At 41.6% G+C, this 23,722-nt stretch overlaps 2 protein-coding genes across 3 annotated transcripts; one reads left to right on the forward strand and one right to left on the reverse strand.

The window, feature by feature from the left end:
* Window positions 1–81: 81 nt before the first annotated feature.
* On the reverse strand, window positions 82–7,715 carry nudt5 (nudix (nucleoside diphosphate linked moiety X)-type motif 5). The gene is made up of 10 exons (XM_071896979.2): window positions 7,686–7,715; window positions 7,267–7,337; window positions 6,286–6,353; window positions 6,131–6,183; window positions 5,714–5,821; window positions 4,850–4,945; window positions 3,906–4,007; window positions 2,855–2,863; window positions 2,709–2,762; window positions 82–2,160 (listed from the first exon to the last, which is right to left on the reverse strand). Exons 2-10 carry the CDS (start codon window positions 7,327–7,329, stop codon window positions 2,051–2,053), a joined length of 663 nt encoding a protein of 220 aa, XP_071753080.1. The 5' UTR covers window positions 7,330–7,337; window positions 7,686–7,715; the 3' UTR covers window positions 82–2,050.
* Window positions 7,716–8,383: 668 nt separating this feature from the next.
* On the forward strand, window positions 8,384–17,293 carry cdc123 (cell division cycle 123 homolog (S. cerevisiae)). Of its 2 annotated transcripts, none has more exons than XM_071896977.2 (13): window positions 8,384–8,464; window positions 8,841–8,912; window positions 9,094–9,172; window positions 10,000–10,032; window positions 10,130–10,225; window positions 10,356–10,462; window positions 12,418–12,469; window positions 12,965–13,040; window positions 13,750–13,872; window positions 14,921–14,949; window positions 15,074–15,205; window positions 15,361–15,498; window positions 16,425–17,293. In XM_071896977.2, exons 1-13 carry the CDS (start codon window positions 8,391–8,393, stop codon window positions 16,488–16,490), a joined length of 1,077 nt encoding a protein of 358 aa, XP_071753078.2. In that variant the 5' UTR covers window positions 8,384–8,390; the 3' UTR covers window positions 16,491–17,293. The 2 variants fall into 2 exon arrangements, with proteins under 2 accessions (XP_071753078.2, XP_071753079.2); XM_071896978.2 differs by having other exon boundaries at window positions 9,094–9,157.
* Window positions 17,294–23,722: the final 6,429 nt, after the last annotated feature.

Below are 23,722 nucleotides of genomic sequence, written 5' to 3' on the forward strand. Positions count from 1 at the left end.
AGGTCCCAGGACCCCAGCTTGGGAACCATCAAACTCGCCGACATGAGGTGTGTGAGAGAGAAGAAAAGATTCAGATAAGAGCAAAGTCAATATCACGTTTATTCCTTCAATTCAGTTATTTCTAGTTGTTAGTTCAGTACAGTATCAGTGTTGAGTTACTCGCACAGCAAGGAGTATTTCCCATTTATCTGTTAGTCTTTTTCAATACAGTACCTCTGCTGTGCTTTACAATGGAGTTAAAGGAAGAAAATCCACCTCAGATCCTTATTTCACTGTTAAACATCATCAATACATTCCAGGAGTTATTTAGTGATGAAGCGTTGTTATTTACTTTTCTGGTGAACCCACTTTCCCTCAACCTGCCTCGTCTTCTTCTACTGCAGTTAGTGATTTCCTACATTTCCCAGCATGCCTTTCAACAACCTCCAGAGAACAGGCGAGATCCAGCTGGATTTTACATGCAAGAGGAGAGAGTGATGGCAGAGTGAGAGTTTCTCCAGTCGAGATAAAAGTGAGAGTCTCTCTCCCCTTCCTCAACCCTCAACCTGTCTCTCTGCTGCAGTGCATTCTGGTCTCTCTCCTGCTCCTGTGGGTGGAGAAACTGGTCTCTCTCCTCTTCTACGATGGATTTCTCCCTGTATGATTGTTGAACGTCTCTTGGTGCAAAATGGCGGCTCTAGAAAGAAGCCCTCGCTCTTTGATTCTGAGGGACTGACACCAAAACCTGACGTTTACCGCTGATGTTTTACATCCTGAAACATTTTCTCACATCAAACTCCACTGAAGAAGAAAGAAAGGACCCAGGAGTGCAAAGTACATCACCGACAGCAGATTTTTAACAGTGTCAAAGTGTTTCAGGGTGGATTTTTCCTTTAATTCAGCAAAACAGCATGTTAGCACGGATTAGGAATGTTTCACAATCACAGTTATTACATAAAAAAATCCTATCAAATTTGATACTATCATACTTGGAATATCTCATAAAAACCCGGAATTTACCTTTTCCCTACTTCTAAAAGGCAGACGTGACTTTAAGGTGCATGGTAGTTCTTCCACACTGGATTGGTCTGGATTACATGTGAAGGGATTAGACTAAATGCTGCATGATTCTCACTGGATGAACCTCCGATCTGCAGCTAAACGCCGACGAGAGAAACCCTGTGGTTGGTGCGGTGTAACCGGGGCTCCTGCACAGGCTCAACTTCTTCTTCTCCAATACTTTCATTTCTTGATTTGATTGGAAGATTTGGGGGTTCAGTATGATTTACGCAGGCAGAGGTTTTTCCCCTACTCACTCTCTAGATGAAGATTATTCATCACAGCAACAAATATCAAAACATGTGAGGTGACAGGGGTCTAAAATGACAGTAAATGTGTCGGGTTTTTTTGTATTTTGGGACGGCACAACAATATTTTTCCAAACTTTTTCGCACGATTTCCGAACTTAGTTTTAACATGGGGGTTATTCGGCTCTTGACCGCCATGAAAACCAGAATATAATCTCCTCACCAAGATCAGATGCAGCTGGACGAGTTTGTAGCGTTTGAATGAGCCACGAAAATATCCTGAAAACTTCCACTGAACACGCTGGTGAACAGATTCAACAGATCCTCCTTTTAAGACAATAAAGCAGTAATTGGTCCATCGTCATTTTGCATTTCTTGCTTTACAATTAGTATTCAAAAATAAAAGTAGATCCGGTCTCCCAAACAGGAACAGTGTTCAATGTCAGTTTCCATTCAAATGAATGGGAAGTAAAAATCTGAACGCTACAAACTCGTCCAGCTGCATCTGATCTTGGTGAGGAGATTATATTCTGCTTTTCAAATAAATAACCTCCATATTAAAACTAAGTGGAATATTGCTTTAACAAGACGGAGATGACCAAATTCTTTTTCCAGACTCTTCCAGACCTGTGTAGGAAACCTATGTAACAGAAAAGACTATTCCTCTCTCTCCCTCCCTCTCTCTCCCTCTCTCTCTCTCCCTCTCCCTTCCTCTCTCCCTCCCTCTCTCTCTCCCTCTCTCTCTCTCTCTCCCTCTCTCTCTCTCACTGTTTGAGGACAGGCAGCTCCCGGGGCTTGAAGAAGGCCTGGACCATCCCCATGCCGAAGATGTAAACTTTAGCATCGACCACGATCTTCTCCTTCTTCAGCAGCTCTGCGGGGAAAACACACAGACAGACAGACTGGCGTTAGCGTGTTTCAGACGTGTTTCAGACGTGTTTCTTATTTAACAGCTCACTTTTTTGCGTGATGTTACGGCGCGCTGGACATCCATTCATTCCTATGAGAGACAGTTTTAGCGATAACGTAACGTCTACTTTAACGTTGGAAAAAATTCTAACTTTTGCGTTTCCTTCAGTCCGTCTCGACTCTGGTGACTGAAAGTTGTATTCTTGGCTGAAATCATAAGCTATTTTCAATTTTTTCTTTCAATACAATAAAATATCTTACAGTAGAACGCATACTTCACTCTAGAACAACTCATTTAAATTCAGACAAAAAAAGTGATGATGATTTGGTGACAATGAGAACGTTACGCATATGATAGACTATTATTCTGCTTTAAAATATAATATACCCTCCCACCACAATGTATTTTTATTGTTAAGCAGTACAGTGTGTGACAGATTCAATGGTGTCAACAGTAAAAATCCTTATAGGCACAAAACAAATGATCATAACATTAAAAAGTGAAATCCTCACCGTCTATCTTCGTCTGGAATTCATCAAGAGGCAACAGAACGACTTCAACAAATTCTGAGAAAAGAAGAAAGGCTGTGTGATGTTTTGCACAAAGAGAGAAGATCATTTCTGAAACAGTAAGAGAGACAAAACTGAAGAAAACTCACCTCCTTCACCTGAGAAGAGAGGAGAGAGAGAGACGATCAGCATGAGACTGAAACTGTTACAGGACACTTTATATTCTCAACATGGAGATGAGCCTCAGGTAATATTTGGTACAGAATGAGTAAATGAATGAATGAATGAATGAGCAAATTAATGAACAAACAAACTGTTCTGAGTGAGTGAGTGAGTGAGTGAGTGAGTGCATGAACAAGTGAATGAATGCATGAGTGAATTAATTTATGTTGGTAAATAAAAGAGTGAATGAGTGAAAGAATCAATGTGTGAATAAGTGAGTGACTGAGTTACTGAATGAATGAAAGAATGAATGAGTGACTGAGTTACCGAATGAATGAGTGACTGACTGAATGGAACTGGACGAATGAATGAATGAATGAGTGACTGAGTTACTGAATGAATGAATGAACGGGTGAATGAGTGAGTGACTGAGTTACTGAATGAGTGAATGAATGAGTGACTGAGTTACTGAATGAATGAGTGAATGACTACGTTACTGAATCAGTGAACGAATAAATGAACAGATGAATGAATGAATGAGTGAATGAATGAATGAGTGAGTGAATGAGTGAATGAATGAGTGACTGAGTTACTGAATGAATGGATGAATGAGTGAATGACTATGTTACTGAATGAGTGAACAAATAAATGAACAGATGAATGAATGAAAGTGAATGAATGAGTGAATGGACGAGTGACTATGTTACTGAATGAGTGAATGAATGAATGAACAGGTGAATGAGTGAATGAATGAGTGAATGAATGAGTGAATGAATGAGTGGATGAATGAGTGAATGAATGAGTGAAAAAATGAAATGAATGAACGAACGAATGAGTGAGTGAGTGAACAGGTGAGTGAATGAATGAACCGGTGAGTGAATGAATGAACAGGTGAGTGAATGAACAGGTGAGTGAATGAATGAACAGGTGAGTGAATGAATGAACCGGTGAGTGAATGAATGAACAGGTGAGTGAATGAATGAACAGGTGAGTGAATGAACAGGTGAGTGAATGAATGAGTCCTGCTTGTCTCCTCACCCAGCTGTTGTGTTGGGTTGATGTTCTCTACATCGTCTCCATTGATGTTGACCATAACGATCTGAGTGGTGCAGTTTGACAGACCAGGGTCCAGACACGTTACTACGGCAACAACAACAACAATAATCAGACACTGCAACAACAATAACAACAATCACAACCCCCTGATATTCTCCGACTTCCCCAGAGAATTTATCAAATTCCCCACTTTCCCCGTCTGGAACACAACCTCCAGAAATTCATTCACATTGATAATAATAATAATAATAATAATAATAATAACACACAATCACAAACTTTATTTATATAGCATCTTTCTAGGGCTGGAGAAATAATCTTGTATAATTATATACTGTGATTTTAGTTACTTCTTCTGTCAGTTTGTCTGTCAGCAGGATTTCACAACGAGTTCTGAACAGATCGGCCTCCAGCCAAGAAACAACTGATTAGATTTTAGAGCCGATCCTGATCTGGGATTTCTGCCATTAGACAATTATTGTTATTTTAACCATAACTATGAAAGTAACAGACATAGAGACTTTATTCTAAATCCTAAGTGTCTGTTTGGGTGAAGAAATCAATTTAACTTCAAACTGAAGTGACAGACAGAGTGATGTGTTGGAGGATTGTTCAGTAGGAGGTTTGTGTTGTCAGAACGCCTTCTAGTTGGAGAATATTGCCATATCAAATTCCCATATTTTTTCATATTCTCATATTTTCTCATTTGTTATATATTGCAAATATCTCTATATTTTCGTTTATTTTCACATCGCATACATACTCAGTTCTTTCACATTGTATTTTCAGTTTTGTAAGATAAAAATGAGGACAGTGGGATCTGGGTCAGATCGAAGTCTGAACCGCACAAACACACACAGGAGATAAGATACAGCCAACACTGCTACGTGTGTGTGTGTGTGTGTGTGTGTGTGTGTGTGTAATACCTGGAGTGACTCCCACCACCTCTCCTTTGTAGCCGGTCTCTTCCTTCAGCTCCCTCAGTGCGGTCGTCTCGGCGCTCTCCCCCTCGTCGATCAGACCTGAACGATGAAACACCAGAAAGCTCAGAAACAGAAACAGAAACACAGAGACAGAAACCTCCCAGCAGCCCCGGCGGGTTTTGCAGCTATGCTTCTGTCTCTCTGTCTGGAGAACGGCAGGAAAGATGTGAGCTGGATCTGAGCCTGAAGAAACTACATGGCATGCGTTACACTCAGCCAGATATCAAATTCAACGACTTTTGTTGACTTTCAAGGTGTTGTTTGGTGAATTTCAAGCGTTCAAAATTGGTCAAAATTCCAGAAATCTTGTTGAAATCCTTAATTGTGGAGTTTTGATGCTAGGAAGGGGTATTGATTCGTACTGATGAATTTGGGTGCTTTAAAAAATAAAAATAAATCAAGTACTTTCAAGGCCATCCATTCATTTTCACAAACTTTTCAAATGAGAAAAGTCTGCAGGTATGAGAGAGAGTGAAGAGAATTATTGGTTAATGCCAAATGAAGTGAGACGATGCTCAACTGAACTCCTGATCTGACAAACAATCATCAAAATAATAAACTTGACCGTCTAATTTGTTGTCAAAATGCCTTCAAAGGCTTTGAAAGTAGATTCAAACAACATAGGGATTAATTTATTAAAGGGGAAGGATTGTTTGCTCTTGCTTTCTCATGCTCCTGTTTAAGTAAAAATACAGTTAAGTGTTTGAGGCAGAAATAACTGGAAGGACAGATCATCCTTCTGCTAATATGAATAGAAATATAAATGTATAGAAATATAAAAGTAGAGAGTTTGGAGAGGAGAGCGACCTGCAGGAAACTCCAGAGTGAAACTTCCCATCGGAGGACGGAACTGCTTCACCATCACAACACAGTCTTTGTGCAGAGTCCGCTTCAGCAGAGCGATGATCCCCACTCCTGAAACCAGACAGGGAACTCTGCGTTAGACAATCAATCAGTCACCTGTCAATCAAACAGTGTGGGCGGGGCTTGGATTTTCCTGTCGATGCAGTTTGAGTTTCTCTTTTCTCTGTCTTTTCAGCCATGGTGGCTATCGCTGCTCATGCTAACTACCCAGTTCTTCTTCTTCTGTTTATTCCAAAACTAACAAAGCGGAAACGTAAAATGCATCACTTCCTGTGCGGCAGAGGAAAGAGCTACCAGACAGCCCACAACAGTGACGCATATGTGAATAAATGTGTTTAAATTCACTGTGCAGACACTCACCGTCTGCCTCTGTGTTGGTTTGTCTCGTTGTCCTTTTCACACTCTCCCAGGTTCTGGTGAAGGAAGACAAGGGAGGGGGGGGGGGGGGGGGGTTGAGATGCTTTCGAAGTCATTTCAGTAATAGTAATAATGGTAATGGTGTAATAGTACAGTACCTGGTGTTTCCAGCAGGGTCAACATATGTGGTTTTCTCCAGCTTCACCCATTTCCCTGCTGCCATCACCTGGAACACAGAGAGCAGAAAACTGTTTCCAAGACTGTGTGTATTAAGAAGAGGTGTTTATCTTTTTCTTCAATATCAGATACAAAACCGAAAATAGTACAGAAGTGCGCAGGATACATTGCGGGGTAAGAAGCGAGTTCTGAATGACAGTAAAGTTTGTATGTTACTAGTTTCTTAACCCGCAAAGTATTGGCGCACTCCTTCTCTCTCACAGGTTTTTGGTATAGTGCCGAGGGACTTTTATTCTGAAGGGCTGAATAGAAACGTCAACCACAAGCTAGCATTAGCTTTAGCTTTAGCTCTGAGTTCCCGAAAGCTGCATTTTTGGGAAAATGAAAGACTTTATTGAAACTTTGAGGGTAAAATCTACATGATACTAAGACCTGGGAGGAAGGAAACCCTGATCCAAGATCCTTAGTCGTAACAAAATCAAAGATGGCCGACAGGCGCCTTGACTTCTTCGCTGGCACCGTGCTAACGAGTGGTGCCGCTTCGCCTACTATGCTTCTTAAATCTCTCATTTCGCTGATCATAAAACACGATTATTGCAATCTACCTTTCGACCACCGTCGGCTCGGAAGCACAGTACCAGCGAAGAAGTCGAGGCATCTGTCGGCCATCTGTGATTACGCTACAATGGGGATTTGGGGGTAAACTTGTCTTTAAAGTTTATTTGTGCAGAGGAGATGTAGCACGTGCCAGCACGGTGAAAGTAGACAAGTAAAGGATTACGTACATCTGTTTGGATAACTTAGTTTTCTCGTTATAGACCTCTCCGAGTTTTGTACGCCATCTAGCGGCCCTTTGGCGCTAGGAGTCGGAGTTTACGAGGAGCACCTGAAGGCAGCATAACGTAACGCAGCTGACATGGGAGTTTATTCAGAAACAGAGTTTAAAGAAAAATCTGTTTTACCTCTTCCTTCACTATGTGAGGGACGGTGGTCGACTTCGGTTCGTCTGTGCTGCTCATTTTCATCTAAAAAAACTGAAGAAAAAAACAGTTTAAAGTCGAGTCAGACTTCGTTAACACCAAACAACACGATTCAACACAAGCTCGGCTGAAGAAAAAGACAAAATACAAAGAGATATCCACCATTTTGATTTAACTGATAGGAATAAATAACGTTTCTGGTTAGTTGCTACATTAGCTACCGGCAATCCAACCAAATCAATGCAACTTTTCCCCAGCAAACTCACGGATTTACTCAGTTTTTTCCCCTTATTCAGTAAACGGGGAGTACTTAACGGTTTAGACCGGCATTAAATCTAATCTGGATTATTTTAAACTTTAAATAATAAATTAAAAATGGGAAAACTTTAAATTTAACTCACGTGAAAGTCCAACCGTCTATTAGTAGCAGCAGAGAGGGTGAAAAAGTAGAGAGGTCTCACTCCGCAGCCACTTCCGGGTACCGCAAACGTCACCAGAGTCTGCTCTCGGGATTGGTAGAAAAGTAGTGATTATTATCTTTGTGACAAGTTTTTTGCACAAATGTAGAGCAGAAATCTGTTATATAGGCTATATTGATATATACAGTATATATATATAAATCTCTGTATGACTGTAAGACAACATATACCATGGCATTTTATAATAATACGTATTGTTGTAAAAGTGCGTATGTACAGTAATGTTAACAGCTATGTTTGCTAACTGTTCAGTTGCCACCTAGCCAAGTAGTCGTACATCTGTACATTTTGTTTTGTTTTTATACTATTGAGTGAATGCTCTTCTCAATAGGCGGTCTTCGACTACAACTCAGCAGTGACCACGCCTACACGTGCACCTCAGAAAGACGTCCCCCTCTGAGAGAAAAACATCTATCACACCTTTACAGCAATCCATATATACTCTCTTTACGATTGAATTTTAATGTATTGCAATGTAATGTAATGTAATTCAAACAGAGAATATTGTTGCTTCTTAACATGCGTCCGCTGGAGGCGCAGAACGACGAAGCGGAACCAAAAGTATCAACACGAACGTGGGGGGGATGTATTTACCGATGGACACACTTCCGTTACAGGAATTGCAGCATGAAGAAGGAGCAAGTTGTCAACTGTCAGTTTTCGGTCTGGTATCCGATATTCAAGAAACACACGATTAAAAGGTAAACACCGATACTTGATACACAAAGTCTGGGAAATATTGTTGTTGTTGTTGTGAAATGAAGCTAAGCTAGCTAGCTGCCGCGGCTAACGTTAGCTAGCAGGACAGAAACAAGGTGCAGCTTCTTCTTCAGGGGAATTCTCAGTGTAATTATCATGTTGAACATCAATTATAACTGTAATTATCATGTTTAGCATCAATTCTAACGGTAATTATTATGTGTAACATCAATTCTAACAGTAATAATCATGTTTGACAACAGGAGGCAGAGCAGCTTGTTGTTTACAGTCAGTCCTTAATCTGTCTGTTGTCTTCTGTTATTATTATTATTTTTATTTTTATTTTTTTTAACTTTAATTTGTTTATCTGTTTTCCAGTCTGATTCTCCCACTGCCTCAGAATGTAATAGATTATTTACTGGACGATGGAACACTGGTAGTCTCTGGGAGGTGAGACACACACACACACACACACACACACACACACACACACACACACATACACACACACTACGAAGAAGAGGACTTCTGGGTAGTGAAGTCCTCCAGATTCAAGCAGTTTGGTGCTGCCAACATGTGAACTTCCCTTGCAGTGAGTTGTCAGGTTGTGATGTGGTTTCTCCTCCTCCAGTGATCACAACACACAGCGGACTCACACCAACAGCAGCGACTCGGACGCAGAGGAAGACATCCAGGTACAGGAGGAGGAAGTGAGGTCACGTCTCCACCAGGAAACTCTCTTCGCTTCTCATCAGCTTTATTCACGCTGTCTTCTTTCTTTGCGTTATTGTCAGTGAAAATGTGGCTTTGTTTTGCTGGATTCCAACACTGCCAGACGATAGAAGTTAAAAATATTTTCGAGTTTTTCCATAAAAGCTCCAAGTTTCCGTCTTGGGTCGGTGACAGATAAGGTTTTCGAAAGAGAAAAAACATCTGACTAGAAGAAAAAAAGTCCAGAAGAATGTATTGTGTTTACATATTTGTTTTATAACTTTTAAAATGTCATTAATTCATTTTTAGATTTCTGATCTTACTTCCCAGAAAATGTCAGGTGGTGCAACTGTATAAAATTGTTAAATAATGCACTTTCACTGTATTTACCATTACTGAAAAACTAAAAACATGAATCACTGTAGTGTCTAAAATAACTGTAAGAACTGTATTGAGAAAATTAACCTTTTTATTGTGGTTTTGTTGTTGCACCACCTGACATTTTTTGGACTTTGGAGCAGCAAAACTCAGAAAAACAAAGACAAAAATGAATTGCATTTCAATAAAATGAAAGTGGTTTGTCACAGATTAAATATTGTAGAATTATTTAATATATTACATCTTGAAAAATAATAGATTTAGACACCAAAAATGCACGTTATGTCACTGAGAGAGTTGCCTGGTGGACAGGACACCAGCTTTCTGTCTTTCCCTTGTAGATTTAAAACATTTAAATCTGGAAAAAAGTGTTAAATCTCAGTTTTTGTCTTCATATTGCTGTTTGACTTTCTTATCGTCCTGCGCTTCACTCTCTCCTCCCCTCTAGTGGTCAGATGATGAGACAACCACCACTGTCACAGTGAGTATTTTCGAGTAATAGTTTGAAAAGAGTAGATGTTTACACCATATTCAGCCCGCAGAGGCGTGTCGTGACGCCGCGGCTTTGTGTTCGCCAGGCTCCCGAGTTCCCAGAATTCACCTGTAAAGTGCTGGAGGCCATAAACGCGCTGGGTGGGCGTGTCTTCCCCAAACTCAACTGGAGCGCTCCGCGGGTAAAAATATCTCCCTCTGATGATTTGTTTTTTTGTTTTTTGCCGTTTTGAAATGAAGTAACAGTTTGTGTGTGTGTGTGTGTGTGTGTGTGTGTGTGTGTGTGTGTGTGTGTGCGTGCCTCCCCTGCAGGATGCTAACTGGATCGCTCTGAACAGCTCCCTGCAGTGTCAGAGCCTCAGCGACGTCTTTCTGCTTTTCAAGAGTTCAGACTTCATCACCCACGACCTCACACAGCCGTGAGCCTTACACACACACACACACACACACACACACACACACACACACACACACAACCAGGTCCAAACTTATGCAGTTACTTTGCATTTAAATGGCGGACGGTAACACAAAATATCCAGGCGCAGCGTTTCAGTCTTGACTCTGCAGCAGATTTATGGCTCCCGGTCCGCTGTTTCCTGGCAGGAGGAAGACTTACTGCGTCGCACGATTTACTGCAGTTCATAGAATCTGCAGAGGTGTTTGTGAGAGAGAGAGTGAAGTGATATACATGCAGCTCAATGGACACTTTTATCCCCACTTCCTGCCAACATTTTTAGTAACTGAGCGTTCACACTGAGCAACGCAATCACCAAGTCAGCCGGAGTCATTTCATTGTTCATGTTCAGTTCCTACAGAGCAGAGCGACCGGGGAAACTCTCCCGCCCGATGTCAGCTCGGTGTTTCACATAAATACTGCAGGCGGATTCGTCGTATCGCCACAATATCGCCACGGAAAATCAAAAGTCAGTCAGTACGTATATAGAAATTACTCTAAAGCGTTCTGTAACGCTGCGTCACGTTAGGCTGATCTCGCTAATCTTGCTTGTATACTCACCACACACACACACACACACACACACACACACACACACACACATGACACTTTCTTGTTATTGAAGATGTGTCAAACTAGGGATGAACGATTTTGAAAAAATATCTAATTGCGATTATTTTGACTGATATTGCAATTGCGAAATGATTTGCGATATTAGAGGGAATGATCATTTTTACATCGTTATTCTCATTTTCATTGAAAAACGTATTAAAATGATTATGGTGTGATTTTTGCGGGGATCTGTACCAAACAAAGATGTTTTCTTAAGTCTGTAGAATATGATGTGTAGGCCAGGACATCTCTGCAGCACGACAATATTTAATTTAAAATGGTATTTTGACACACATTTCGCCTTTAACAAATATTGCGCCTCCTGCGATTTGAAAATTGCAGTAGGCCATATTGCGATTTCGATAAAATTTCGATTAATTGTTGTCAAACAACAATCAAAAAACAAAACCCTGTGTCAAACCGCTCAGTACTCAGATAGAGAGGGAACATGAGTGCAGTGCAGACTGGGATATTGCCCCTGTTTACCATTGGATTCTACTGGAAACACACTGCTGTCACTGCAGGTCAGGACAAGTAAGAGAAATACTGAAAATAAGTCGTCATCATCGTTGAGGTCGATGGGAAACTCTGAAGGAAGGAGTGTTTCCCTGTTTGTTCTGGACCAAAGCTTCCCAAACAGCTCTTACCAGCTAGTGATGTGAACTCGTTAAAATCACGCAACGTTGTGACAACACCGGAACGGCAACAATCCACGATTTACATAACTAGATGCCGTCGGAGCATCTGGCCCCGCCCACTGTCAGTCAGGATAGATACTGTGACTTTTTGTGTTCTCCTTGATCACTTTGAGACCCGTGGTAAGTTTTTGCCATGCTTTAAAATCTGTGTGATAAATTAAATCTAAAGTCAAACCCCGAACCCTCGGAGCCGCGGTGTGTTTTTACCTGTTTTGTAACTAGAGCTGCAACGATTAATCGATTAATCAATTAGTTGTCAACTATTAAATTAATCGCCAACTATTTTGATAATTGATTAATCGGTTTGAGTAATTTTTTAAGAAAAATACATCAAAATTCTCTGATTCCAGCTTCTTAAATGTGAATATTTTCTGGTTTCTTTACTCCTCTATGACAGTAAACTGAATATCTTTGGGTTGTGGACAAAACAAGACATTTGAGGACGTCATCTTGGGTTTTGGGAAACACTGATCGACATTTTTCACCATTTTCTGACCTTTTTTAGACCAAACAACTAATCGATTAATCGAGAAAATAATCGACAGATTAACCGACAATGAAAATAATCGTTAGTTGCAGCCCTATTGGTAACCGTTGTTTCCTTCTGCAGATTCCTTCAATGCAGCGACCACGACTCTCCAGATCCAGCCATCAGCTATGAGGTATTTACACACTGTATGGCTGAATAAAAACACACTGTACACACACACACACACTGTTCTGTAGTGTTTTGCATCATATTTGCTATCGTCACCTTGCATTAAAGTCACACTCTCATGACGGCTTTACCCAGCAAAGGGTTTGTCTCCCTGCCTTAAAGAGCTGCTGACACTAAAATACAATCTTCAGTCTGGTTTCAGTGGAGAGTTTTAGTTTTAGGCTTTTCATCCTGATGAGAAGAAAACTCTGAGGGGAAACTCTGAATACTGGAAAGTATCAGCAGCTTCAGTGCAAAAATATCAGCCTTCAAAAACCCATACTGGTCGAACCTTAGTTGGACTTGACCATTTCTTGCATGTCGCCGTCCATCAAATGCTTGCTGGGTAACACAGATACCACACACACACACACACACACACACACACACACACACACACACACACACACACACATACTGTATATAGACTCTTTAACACTGCGTTGTGTTTGCTCCTCAGCTGGTCCTGAGGAAGTGGAGTGAGCTGATCCCTGGCGGGGAGTTTCGCTGCTTCGTCAAAGAAAACAAACTTATCGGTAAAAGAGCCGGAGACTCCGCTCACATTCAGATATGCAGGAAGCAACGGGGCTGATGGGAAATGTAGTCTTAATGTGGAGAAACACTAGAACTAACAATACTACTGGAGTGAGATAGAGGAGAGCAATCAGCTCCAACATGGACTCTCTGGTTTACACTCATTAGACCAAGATATCAGTTAATTTAACAATTATATATTGATGTTTAAAAATGCTACAGCACCTTTAATTTATTTCTTAACACATGGGGATCTCTTCTTTGCTATGTTTATATTATATATTCGGCTATTTTCTATATATATTATTATATATTCTTCTATTTTCTATATATATATCATTATATATTCTGCTATTTTTCGTAATATATATTATATATTATGCTATGTTCTATATATGATATATTATGCTATTTTCAATATGTATTATGATATATTATGCTATTTTCTATATATTTTATTGTATATTCAGCTGTTTTCTTAATACATTATTATATATTCTGCTATTTTCTGTGTTTGTTGCTGTGACCAATCAGCTCCAACATGGACTCATTTGTTTACAGTCATTAGACCAAGATATCTCTATTAATTTAACAAAGATATGTTGATGTTTAAGACGCTACACGCAGCATCTTTATTCAGCGGGCTAATCAAGATGATTTCATGTATAAAAATCAATAATCAGCCTCATTGATCCTGTCTCTGTGTGCTAGGAATCTCCCAGAGAGACTACACCCAGTACTACCAGCACATCTCCAAGCAGGAGCCGCAGATCAGCCAGGCGCTGCAGGAGTTCTTCAGCCAGCACATCCAGTACCACTTCCCGGACGAAGACTGTGAGCAGCCGGGGCTTCTGGGAGTTTGGGCCGGACGTAGTGTTAATAATTCAATATTTTTTAAAATATGAATCCCTGTTAGCCGCCTGGATTCCACGTAAAGAGGAATCGCAAGACAGGCAGACAGCAATAATTCCACCTCACTGATTAGCACAGTGCCGGGTTTTAATATCCATAATGACTTTTAAGGAATCAAAAAGCTTCAAAACTTCAGATTCTTACAACCAAGAGCTCACATTTTCTTGTAGTGTGAGAGGGTTTTTATTGAGGAAATCAATTTGACCTGTATAGACTGTCCACAGATCCTAAAAAAGTCTTAAAATGACCAAAATTGAAGGCCTTAAAAAGTATTAAAATGTCTTAAATACAGCTATTAAAGGTCTTATTTCTTCACCATGTCATGTCAGGTTTGTTAGATGAATCCACAACAGACTTAGTAGTCCATTAACTGTTCATTTCCTTGTTTCCTTTTTCTTATTCTGCCCATTTATAGTTTCACAGCTTTCATCAGCTGTTCAGTCACAAACAGGCTGATGTTGTCAGCTTTCTTTCTTTGTTTTAGTTTTTAAATTGGTCTTACATTCAATTCTAGTTCACGTTTAAAAAAAAAGTCTTTAATTTGGCTTTCGAAACCAGCCAAACCAATCAAATGATCCGTTTAATACTTAAACCAAGGTATCTGGTTTAAGATAATTTATTGTATCACATGATAAAATGTGCTTGTAATTAACAAAGGTATCAAAAATATACTTTTTACGCAGCGGTATCTGCATAAATATATAATAGTTACATATACTGTAGCGCCCTGCAGTGGCTGTTAATGTCTCTGTACCATGTGTGTCAGTATGTGATGTCACTGCTTCGGTTATTAATATATTCCTGCACCAAGTCACCCAGACTGATGGCTAATAAACTGTTTCTGACTTTGTATTGAAAAATTTCCAATGATACCCGTCTATAGGCTTCATTTCAGTGAAGTGCTTTGCAGTGATGTAATGAAAATGACACATGAAGTTTATATTTATGTTGTTGTTCTTCTGTGTTACAGTTGTGTTTGACGTGTACAGAGACAGCAGGGTGAGTCCACCGCAGAGTTTTGATGTTAAGAAAAATGTCTCCCGACTTAAAGGAATAGTTCACATGTCATTACATAGTAAGTGTAGTACATGTGTGTGTGTGTGTGTGTGTGTGTGTGTTGCAGGGGAGGGTGTGGCTGATCGACCTGAACCCTTTCGGAGAGGTGACAGACTCCTTGCTGTTCAGCTGGGAGGAGCTGACGTCTGGAACCAGCCTGTCAGCCAATCAGGAGGAGGGAGAGACCGCCCAGCAGCAGGTAAATAACAGAGCTGAGACGATCTGTTTGTCTCAGGATATGATTCAATACGCGATACGTTAGTTTTTATAATGAACTATATTGTGTGTGTGTGTGTGTGTGTGTGTGTGTGTGTGTGTGTGTGTGTGTGTGTGCGTGTGTGTGTGTGCGTGCAGGAGGGCCCGGCGTTCCGCTACACCACCAGCGAGGTGACGGTGCAGCCCAGCCCCTGTCTGAGCTACAGGATCCCGCGAGACTTCGTGGACCTTTCCACCGGAGAAGACGCTTACAAGCTCATCGACTTCCTCAAACTGGTAAGAAGAACTGAGCGGCCTCCAGATTCAATTAGAGGCTTTAGTTTAATTACTGTAAACAGACCAGTCCATCAGTGAGCAGCCTGTCAGCCTCTATCAGCCTCTACTCTGCATCCTCCATAGTTTCTCCACCTGGTGGATCTGGAGGGAAATCTGCTGGATCGCTTTACGGCACAAAACAGGAAGAGGTTCTGTTCTTCCAGAGCAAACGGAGCTAAAGCTGAAAGAGTTTCTGGCAGCAGATGGTGGAAGGAGGGAAAGGAAGATGGAGAAATCACTTCCAACATGTTGATCCTCTTCAGGGAGGGGGGGGGGGCAGGAAGCAACGGGGCTGATGGGAAATGTAGTCTTAATGTGGAGAAACACTAGAACTAACAATACTACTGGAGTGAGATAGAGGAGAGCAATCAGCTCCAACATGGACTCATTTGTTTACAGTCATTAGACCAAGATATCAGTTAATTTAACAATGATATATTGATGTTTAAAAATGCTACAGCACCTTTAATTTATTTCTTAACACATGGGGATCTCTTCTTTGCTATGTTTATATTATATATTCGGCTATTTTCTATATATATTATTATATATTCTTCTATTTTCAATATATATATATCATTATATATTCTGCTATTTTTCGTAATATATTATATATTATGCTATGTTCTATATATATTATGATATATTATGCTATTTTCAATATGTATTATGATATATTATGCTATTTTCTATATATATCATATATTCGGCTATTTTCTATGTATATTATGATATATTATGCTATTTTCTATATATTTTATTATATATTCAGCTGTTTTCTTAATACATTATTATATATTCTGCTATTTTCTGTATTTGCTGCTGTGACAGCCCAGTTTCCACATGCCGATCATTAAAGCTTCATCTCCTCTTATTGTGTTTTTCAGAAGAAAAGCCAGCAGGAAGAGTCTGAGGAAGAGGAGGAGGAGGAGGAGGCGGCGGCTCAGCAGTGACGCTCTTCCTCACAGACTGACAGTCCGGCTCACTTTAGCTTCTCTAACGATTAATAACTAGAAGAAACGGAAACTGCAAGACTAGCTGCTCCTCGCACCGCCGGCCTCCACACACTTTGTTCTGCATGAACTGAATCTCTGTCTGCTGTCAGTAGCTTCTGTGTTTTTCATGTTTAAACGTGTCTTCATGCACTACTGGGACTGATACACACGTGTTTATTTAATGGAACATGCTTATTTAGCGGATCATGTTAACGTCTCTCTGAGGATTCATTTCCCCGTCTCTGTTTAGCCGCCGCTGAGCTTTATGGGTTTTCTGCTCTGATGTTTCTACATTGTAATGGAAAGTTTTCTCTTTTTTTGTGGGGGGGAAGACAGTTAGTGTGTTAGTGCAGCAGTCAGTATTCAATAACACTGTAAAGAATACCTGCTTTTGTACTTTAAAAAGGTGAAAGTGTGTATGTTTTCATTTTAGCAGGAGAGGGGAACCCAAGTAGTGTCTTTGGATTTAAAATCAACTTTAACACACTCACACACACACCGCTCTGTGTGTGTTGTAGGGCTTTGACAGTCATTTCTCTGTTTAGCAGTAAAAGTGTTTATCATGTTATGTCACATTTGTGTATTTTTCCAGCCGTTTCCTCTGAAACAGTTTCGAGACGGATCCATCGCCCCCGAGTTTTGTTTCCCATCATGCTCGCTGTAGACTGCCGCTCCCAAAAACACCATTAAACTTGTTGTCGTGTATCGACTCGTCTGTCAGTCTGCCGGGTGCCGTAATAAACCGCCACATTAGAAATTGATTGTGCTTCTTTTTTTTTTTTACGCAGCGGCTCTCATTACGCCGGGAGCTAAATGAGCTGCGCAGCCACAGCGGAGGGCATTTCAATTTCTTTTTATTTATTTATTTTTTTTCCTTTCCTCCAGATTGATAGAGCAATTACAGGGAGACGGAGAGAGCCGGTGTGGGGTGTGAGTTACAGCTCCCAGACGCCCGAAACAGTAAACAGGCCATATGTTGAGGGGAGGGAGGGAGGGAGGGAGGGATGTACAGCATGTTCATCATCATTTAGGAGAGTGGAAGGCTGTAAACGTCCCGTCAGGAGGAGGAGGAGGAGGAGGAGGAGGAGGCGGCGACCGGGTTTGACCCGCGACGCTTCACCGCTCACGTCTGTCCACTGGGAGGCGACATGTCTTCACCCAGCTTGACGTCTTCCCTGGCTTCACTGCTGTGAACAGGAGGCTCGGTCCGGTGCTCAAAACCAGCAGGCCGGTCCTCTGAATAGAAACAGCTGCTGTGTTTCGGGCCTCACAGTTGGCCTTGCACTTCGTTTCCCCCGGTAACGTTGTGGTAAATAAAAAGCCAGGTCAACTATGAACTCCAGTTGGTGAGCAGAAGGCAAACAGCCACTAATGTAAACGATAAACAAGTATATTTTTTAGAGTGTTATTACCTCTGCCAAGGAGGTTATGTATTCGGTGCCGTTTGTTTGTTTGTCTGTCTGTCAGCAGGATTACGGAAAAACTACTGGCCCGATTTTCAAGAAACTTCGTGGAAGGGTGTAGCATGGGCCAAGGAAGAACCCATAAAATTTTGAAGTGGATCCGTATATTGCTTGCGCTTGCACATTTGCATATCATAGAAGACTGGACTATTGGCCTTGGCGGAGGTCTGCGCTCTCCGAGTGCCCTTCTACTTAATTTAGATTTTGTTTTCTTGTATAGAAGTATTTCCATGTAACCTAGGGCTGCATTTTTCTACGTTCTATACAGTTAGTTTAGTTCAAACATTTATGTCACCCTAAAAAACATTTCTCAGAGGCAGGAATAATCTGATTGGTTGAGTTAAACCTCAGTGGGCGGAGCCAAAGAACCACAGTTTTTCCGGCTAAGTAACATTAGACTGAAGCTCAGTGAAAAAGACAAGAGGTAAGAGAGGAGGAAGCTAATATTATGAAGCCTAGCGCTCTGCTGCTAACTGAAAAAATACAATCTATCATACTAAGTTATCTAGGTTAGCTAGTTAGCTAGCTGACCTTCAAGTTCAAACTACCATACTAGCTTATTTTTAAATAATAATAATAAATTTGATTTAAGAGCGCCTTTCAGAATCAAGGACACTTACATAGTTCAAGAGTTCAAAAATCAGAAAAATCAAGTAAGCTTTCATTAAAACTGCAAAATAATATATATATACTGTATATCTAGGTAAGCTAGTTAGTTAGCTAGCTGCTGACTGTCCAACATCATGAATATCAAGGTCGTGAATGAAAGAAAAAAGTCATTGCCATTTATAGTTTTTATTTATATTTTGAACAGAGTTTCCTCTCGGCCATTCAAGTTCACCAGTTAGCTAACTTGCGCTCTGAAAAACTGTGGTTCTTTGGCTCCGCCCACTGAAGTTTAACTCAACCAATCAGATTATGATTTTAGAACTAAACCTCCAGTGTGTGAAGTCAGGTGGGTTTACACTCCACTGCTCCCCTGGTTTCTCACACCGGACGGCTTCTGGATCTGAACCTTTAGCCGATCCGGATCAAGATGATGAGCTGATGTCAATCAATACTGGCCTTGTGGTTCTTTGGCTCCGCCCACTCAGGTTTAAGTCAACCAATGAGATTATTTCTGCTTCAGAGAAAGGGTTTGGCTGGTTGGACTGCAAACTGCTGCTGTCCGCCAGGCAGGAGTCTGCACCTCCATCTTCATCCTCATCCTCCTCCTTCCTCCTCCTCCTCTCCATCTTCCTTCTTCCCTGTCCTCTCCTTCATCTACCTTCCTCCTCCTTTTCTTCTTCCTCTTCCATCCTCCTCTCCATCTTCCTTCTTCCCTGTCTTCTCCATCATCTTCCTCCTCCTCTTCTTCATCTTCCTTCCTCTTCCTCCTCCCTCTCCCCATCTTCCTTCCTCCACCTCCCTCTCTCCATCTTCCTTCTCTCCATTCTCCTTCCCCTCTCCATCTTCCTCCTCTTCTTCTTCATCTTCCTTCCTCCTCTCCATCTCCCTTCCTCCTCCTCTCCTTCATCTTCCTTCCTCCACCTCCCTCTCTCCATCTTCCTTTTCTCCATCCTCCTTCCCCTCTCCATCTTCCTTCCTCCTCTTCTTCATCTTCCTCCTCTTTTTCGTCTCCCTTCCTCCTCCTCCTCCCTCTCTCCATCTTCCTTATCTCCTTCATCCTCCTCTTCATCTTCTTTCCTCCTCTCCATCTCCCTGCCTCCTCCTCCTTTCCTTCATCTTCCTTCCTCCTCTCCATCTTTCTTGCTCCTCCTCCTCCCTCTCTCCATCTCCATTCCTCGTCCTCTCCATCTTTCTTCCTCCTCCTCTCCTTCATCTTCCTTCCTTCCTACTCCTCTCCATCTCCCTTCCTCCTCCCCCCACTCTCCATCTTCCTTCCTTCCTTCCTCTTTCTCTCCATCTTCCTCACCAACCTTGTGTTCCCATACCATACAGTAAATCCACCCTCTCCCCTCCCCTCCTCTCTCCTCTCCTCTCTCCTCTCCTCTCCTCCTCTCCTCCCGCAGCTTGGGTAATCATCTTTCATTGGAGGGGGGAGGGTGAAGGAGGGGGGGGGTCTGGGGTCTTGAATAATCAAACTGGAGAGATTTGCTGACTCAGAGCCGAGCTGTGAGGAGAGAGAGAGGAGGAGGAGGAGGAGGAGGAAGGAGAGATTTCCCTGCTTGCTGCTGAGGAGCTGCAGTCGTTTGCAGCTGGAATACTCATGAGCAACTGAGGCTGCAACGCATTGTCCTCTCTCTCTCTCTCTCTCTGCTTATGTCTCTCTACCCCTCCTCCCTTTGTTTCTGTCTGTCTCTACATTTCTCTCTCTCTGTCTGTCTATCTACCTCTCTCTCTCTCTCTCTCTCTCTCCCCCTCTGTGTCTGTCTCAGTCTATGTCTCTGTCTCTCTACCTATCTCTCTATATATGTCTCTCTCTCTGTACCTCTCCATGTCTCTCTACCTCTCTCTTTCTCTCTACCTCTCTGTTTTTGTCTGTCTCTCTATCTCTCTTTCTCTGTCTCTCTACCTCTCTGTTTTTGTCTGTCTCTCTATCTCTCTCTGTCTGTCCAGCATTCCATCGTTTCCATAATTCTACATCTCTCTACCCCTCTCTCTGTTTCTGTCTGTCTCTGTCTCTCTACCCCCCCTCCCCTCTCTCTCTCTCTCTCTCTCTCTCTCTCTCTGTCTCTCTCTCTCAGTTCTGTGTTGAAAGATGTTCAGTCTGCACCGGATTACATGCTCAGTAGGATGCACACACACACACTAGACCTGACTTCACCTGTGTGCGTGTGTGTGTGTGTGTGTGTGAGTGTGTGTGTGCGCGCGCGCTGCAGTGTTGGGACTATCTGGCCTGAGCTGAACTCGGGTCCGGCAGCTGTCGGAGTCCCGGCCGGGGATCAGCGCCGCTCTCCGCACTAAAACTTCCTAATCCACGTGTGATTCAGCCGGTTAAACCCCGGTGAACAGGCGCGTGTGCCGGTGTCATGTTGTCCAGAACTGATCTCGGGTCTGCCGGTCTGTCGCGCGGCTATTCTGAGCCTGTCGCCGCCATTCGGGCTCTCTGTCAGCGATTTGGTGCATTGCGAATTATACTATTTCCACGTCCAGACACACACCGCTGCCTCCCTCTCCCTCTCCCCCTCTCTCTCTCTCTCTCTCTCTCTCTCTCTCCTCTCTCTCTCTCTCTCTCTCTCTCTCTCTCTCTCTCTCTCTCACACACACACACACACACACACACACGCTCGTGCGCATGAGGACGCATGAGCAGCATCCTATCAGCTCCCTCATTGCCATAACAACCGGTGCTTCAATAAACCCATTTTTAAAAATAATTATAATGCAGATATAGTTAGTGGAGGAGAAGGGGGGGGTGTGGGTGGGGGTGTTAGGGTGTGTGTGTGTGGGGGGTGTTACCGGATAAAAACCCGTCCAGAGGAGCGGAAACCCCGGAAACGCGCCGTTAGCGCGGCAATTAGCGCGTTTAGACAATTGCAGGTGGCCGCAGGTTGGCGGTCAAGTTAGACAGAGTTAGCCAAGAGAAGACCGGAAATTAGGGGATTTCGCCTTCAAAATAAAAGCGTAACATTTTTCACATAGGGGAGAAAAGGACAGGTATATTTTTTATGATATTTTTAGAAAGTGTAGGCCTATGTTTTTTTTTTATGGTATGGTCTTTATCTTATATAAAATAAAAATAATTGATTAAAAAAAAAAATACCCCAAAAAAGTATCACTAAAAGTGCACTAAAAGCTACTCAGTACTAATAGTAACTTCCAACTTCCACTCTTGCTATGGGTTAAAATGGACCTTTTTCCCTCTAAGTTATCTGCATTTTTTGTTGTTTATATATTATATATTCGGCTTTATATATTCAATGGATCTTGAGGCCTATATGGCTATGAATATATGATGGGAAAAGGACATTCGGGGAAAAAAGACAACTGTATTCTAATTTGCTACAGTTTCATTCATCAATATGTTCTTCATTTTCACTTTGCACTGCTCACACATACAAAGAGCTCCTGGACTTGGGAACGAGCTGCCAGGAGCTTCATCTGGCAAACTACCTACTGTCATCTTTTAAATCACTTCTCCAGAAAACATTTGATAGATTTACTTTAATGTGTTGCTCTTTTATTGTTTTCAACCTTCCCACTGACATTTACTTGTATGTTTCTTACCTTGATTTTATTGCTGTTGATTTTATGTTGTTATATTTTATGTTTTTTGTTTTATTTTACTCTCTTATAAAGTGCTTTGGGACTGTTTTTTGAAAAGTGCTACATAAATAGATATTATTATAATTAGGCCTATACTAGCCTAACTTACGAATAGGCCTATGCTGTAACACCAACAATAATAATAAAAATAATAATAATAACAACAACAATAGTTATTACTATTGTTAAGCCTATATACCACTACTACAGCTATTCCTACTAATAATAATAAAGGGTGTTGCATGTCCAGCAATAAGGCTTTTATTTTGAAGCTCCCGACCAGAAGTCGTGTTGTGTCTCCTCGCCAGCTTAACAGCTGCTCTCGGCCAGACGCGCAGGCTGGAGAGGAGGAGGAGGAGGAAGAGGAGGACGGCAGCAGGACTCAGCAGCCTGCAGGAGGACTCACATGGTCCTGCAGCACCGGAGCGAGCCACCGGGAACCGACAGCAACAACAACAACAACAACAACAAACACCCCGCGAGGACGACAGCGGGATCACGGTCTATTCATTATTAGATATATTCCAAGCCTTGCTCGTCCCAGTGTCGGTCGGTCGGTCGGCCGGTGACAGCGCCATGGCTCGGGAGAACGGAGACACCGGCAGAGGAGGGACGTGGAAAAAACAAGTCGACGACATCAAGAAGATTTTTGATTTCAAAGAGATCCTCGGGACGTGAGTACAAGCTGCCGCTGCAACTTCACACCACCGCAATGTGCCTTTAATGTCCCTGTAACATCCATACAGGGACTTCCAGTCAGTCTGTAGTGAGTTCATACAGACCTTATTGGTATTTTTATCTGCTGTGGTAAGAGTGTAATATTCCTATAGGGATTTACAGTGTGTCTGTGATATTCCATAGTGAGTTCACACACTTTATGGTATTTTTAATCTCCTATAGTATCATTATTTTTATTATTCCTGTCACTATTCCTATGATTATGATTCCTGTGATCATTCCTATGATCATAGAAATTGTAATCACTATTCCTATGATATTTCGATAGGGACTCACAGCATATCTGTGGTGCTCAATAGTGAATGTATGACTTTACCATATATTATAATATTTCTATCATAATCCTATAGGAACATATAGTGTGTCTGAGGTAGCCTACTAATTAGTGACTGTATGGTGACCTTATTGTACTCTATGACATTTTTATTTTATTTGCTATGGCCTTACTATAATATTCCTATAGTATTCCCATAATATTTCCTATAGGGGCTTCCAGTGTGTCTGTGGTACTCAATGAGTTTCAGCTCTATAATATTTCTATAATATTCCTGATGGACCTTAGTGTGTCTTATATTGACATTACACACATTATAGTTGGTGTTTTTTATATAATATTCCTTTAATAGCCCTGTAGTGAATCTATAGTGACCTTATGGCACTTGGTATTTTTCTCCTCTGGTATCACTATAATATTCCTAATATATTCCTATAGCGTCTACAGTGTTTCTGTTGTATTGAATAGTGAGTTTGTAATATTCCTCCATACACACTTTGTAGTAT

Source organism: Centroberyx gerrardi, chromosome 24 (assembly GCF_048128805.1).
Source record: "Centroberyx gerrardi isolate f3 chromosome 24, fCenGer3.hap1.cur.20231027, whole genome shotgun sequence".
In the NCBI taxonomy this organism is placed as follows: Eukaryota; Metazoa; Chordata; class Actinopteri; order Beryciformes; family Berycidae; genus Centroberyx; species Centroberyx gerrardi.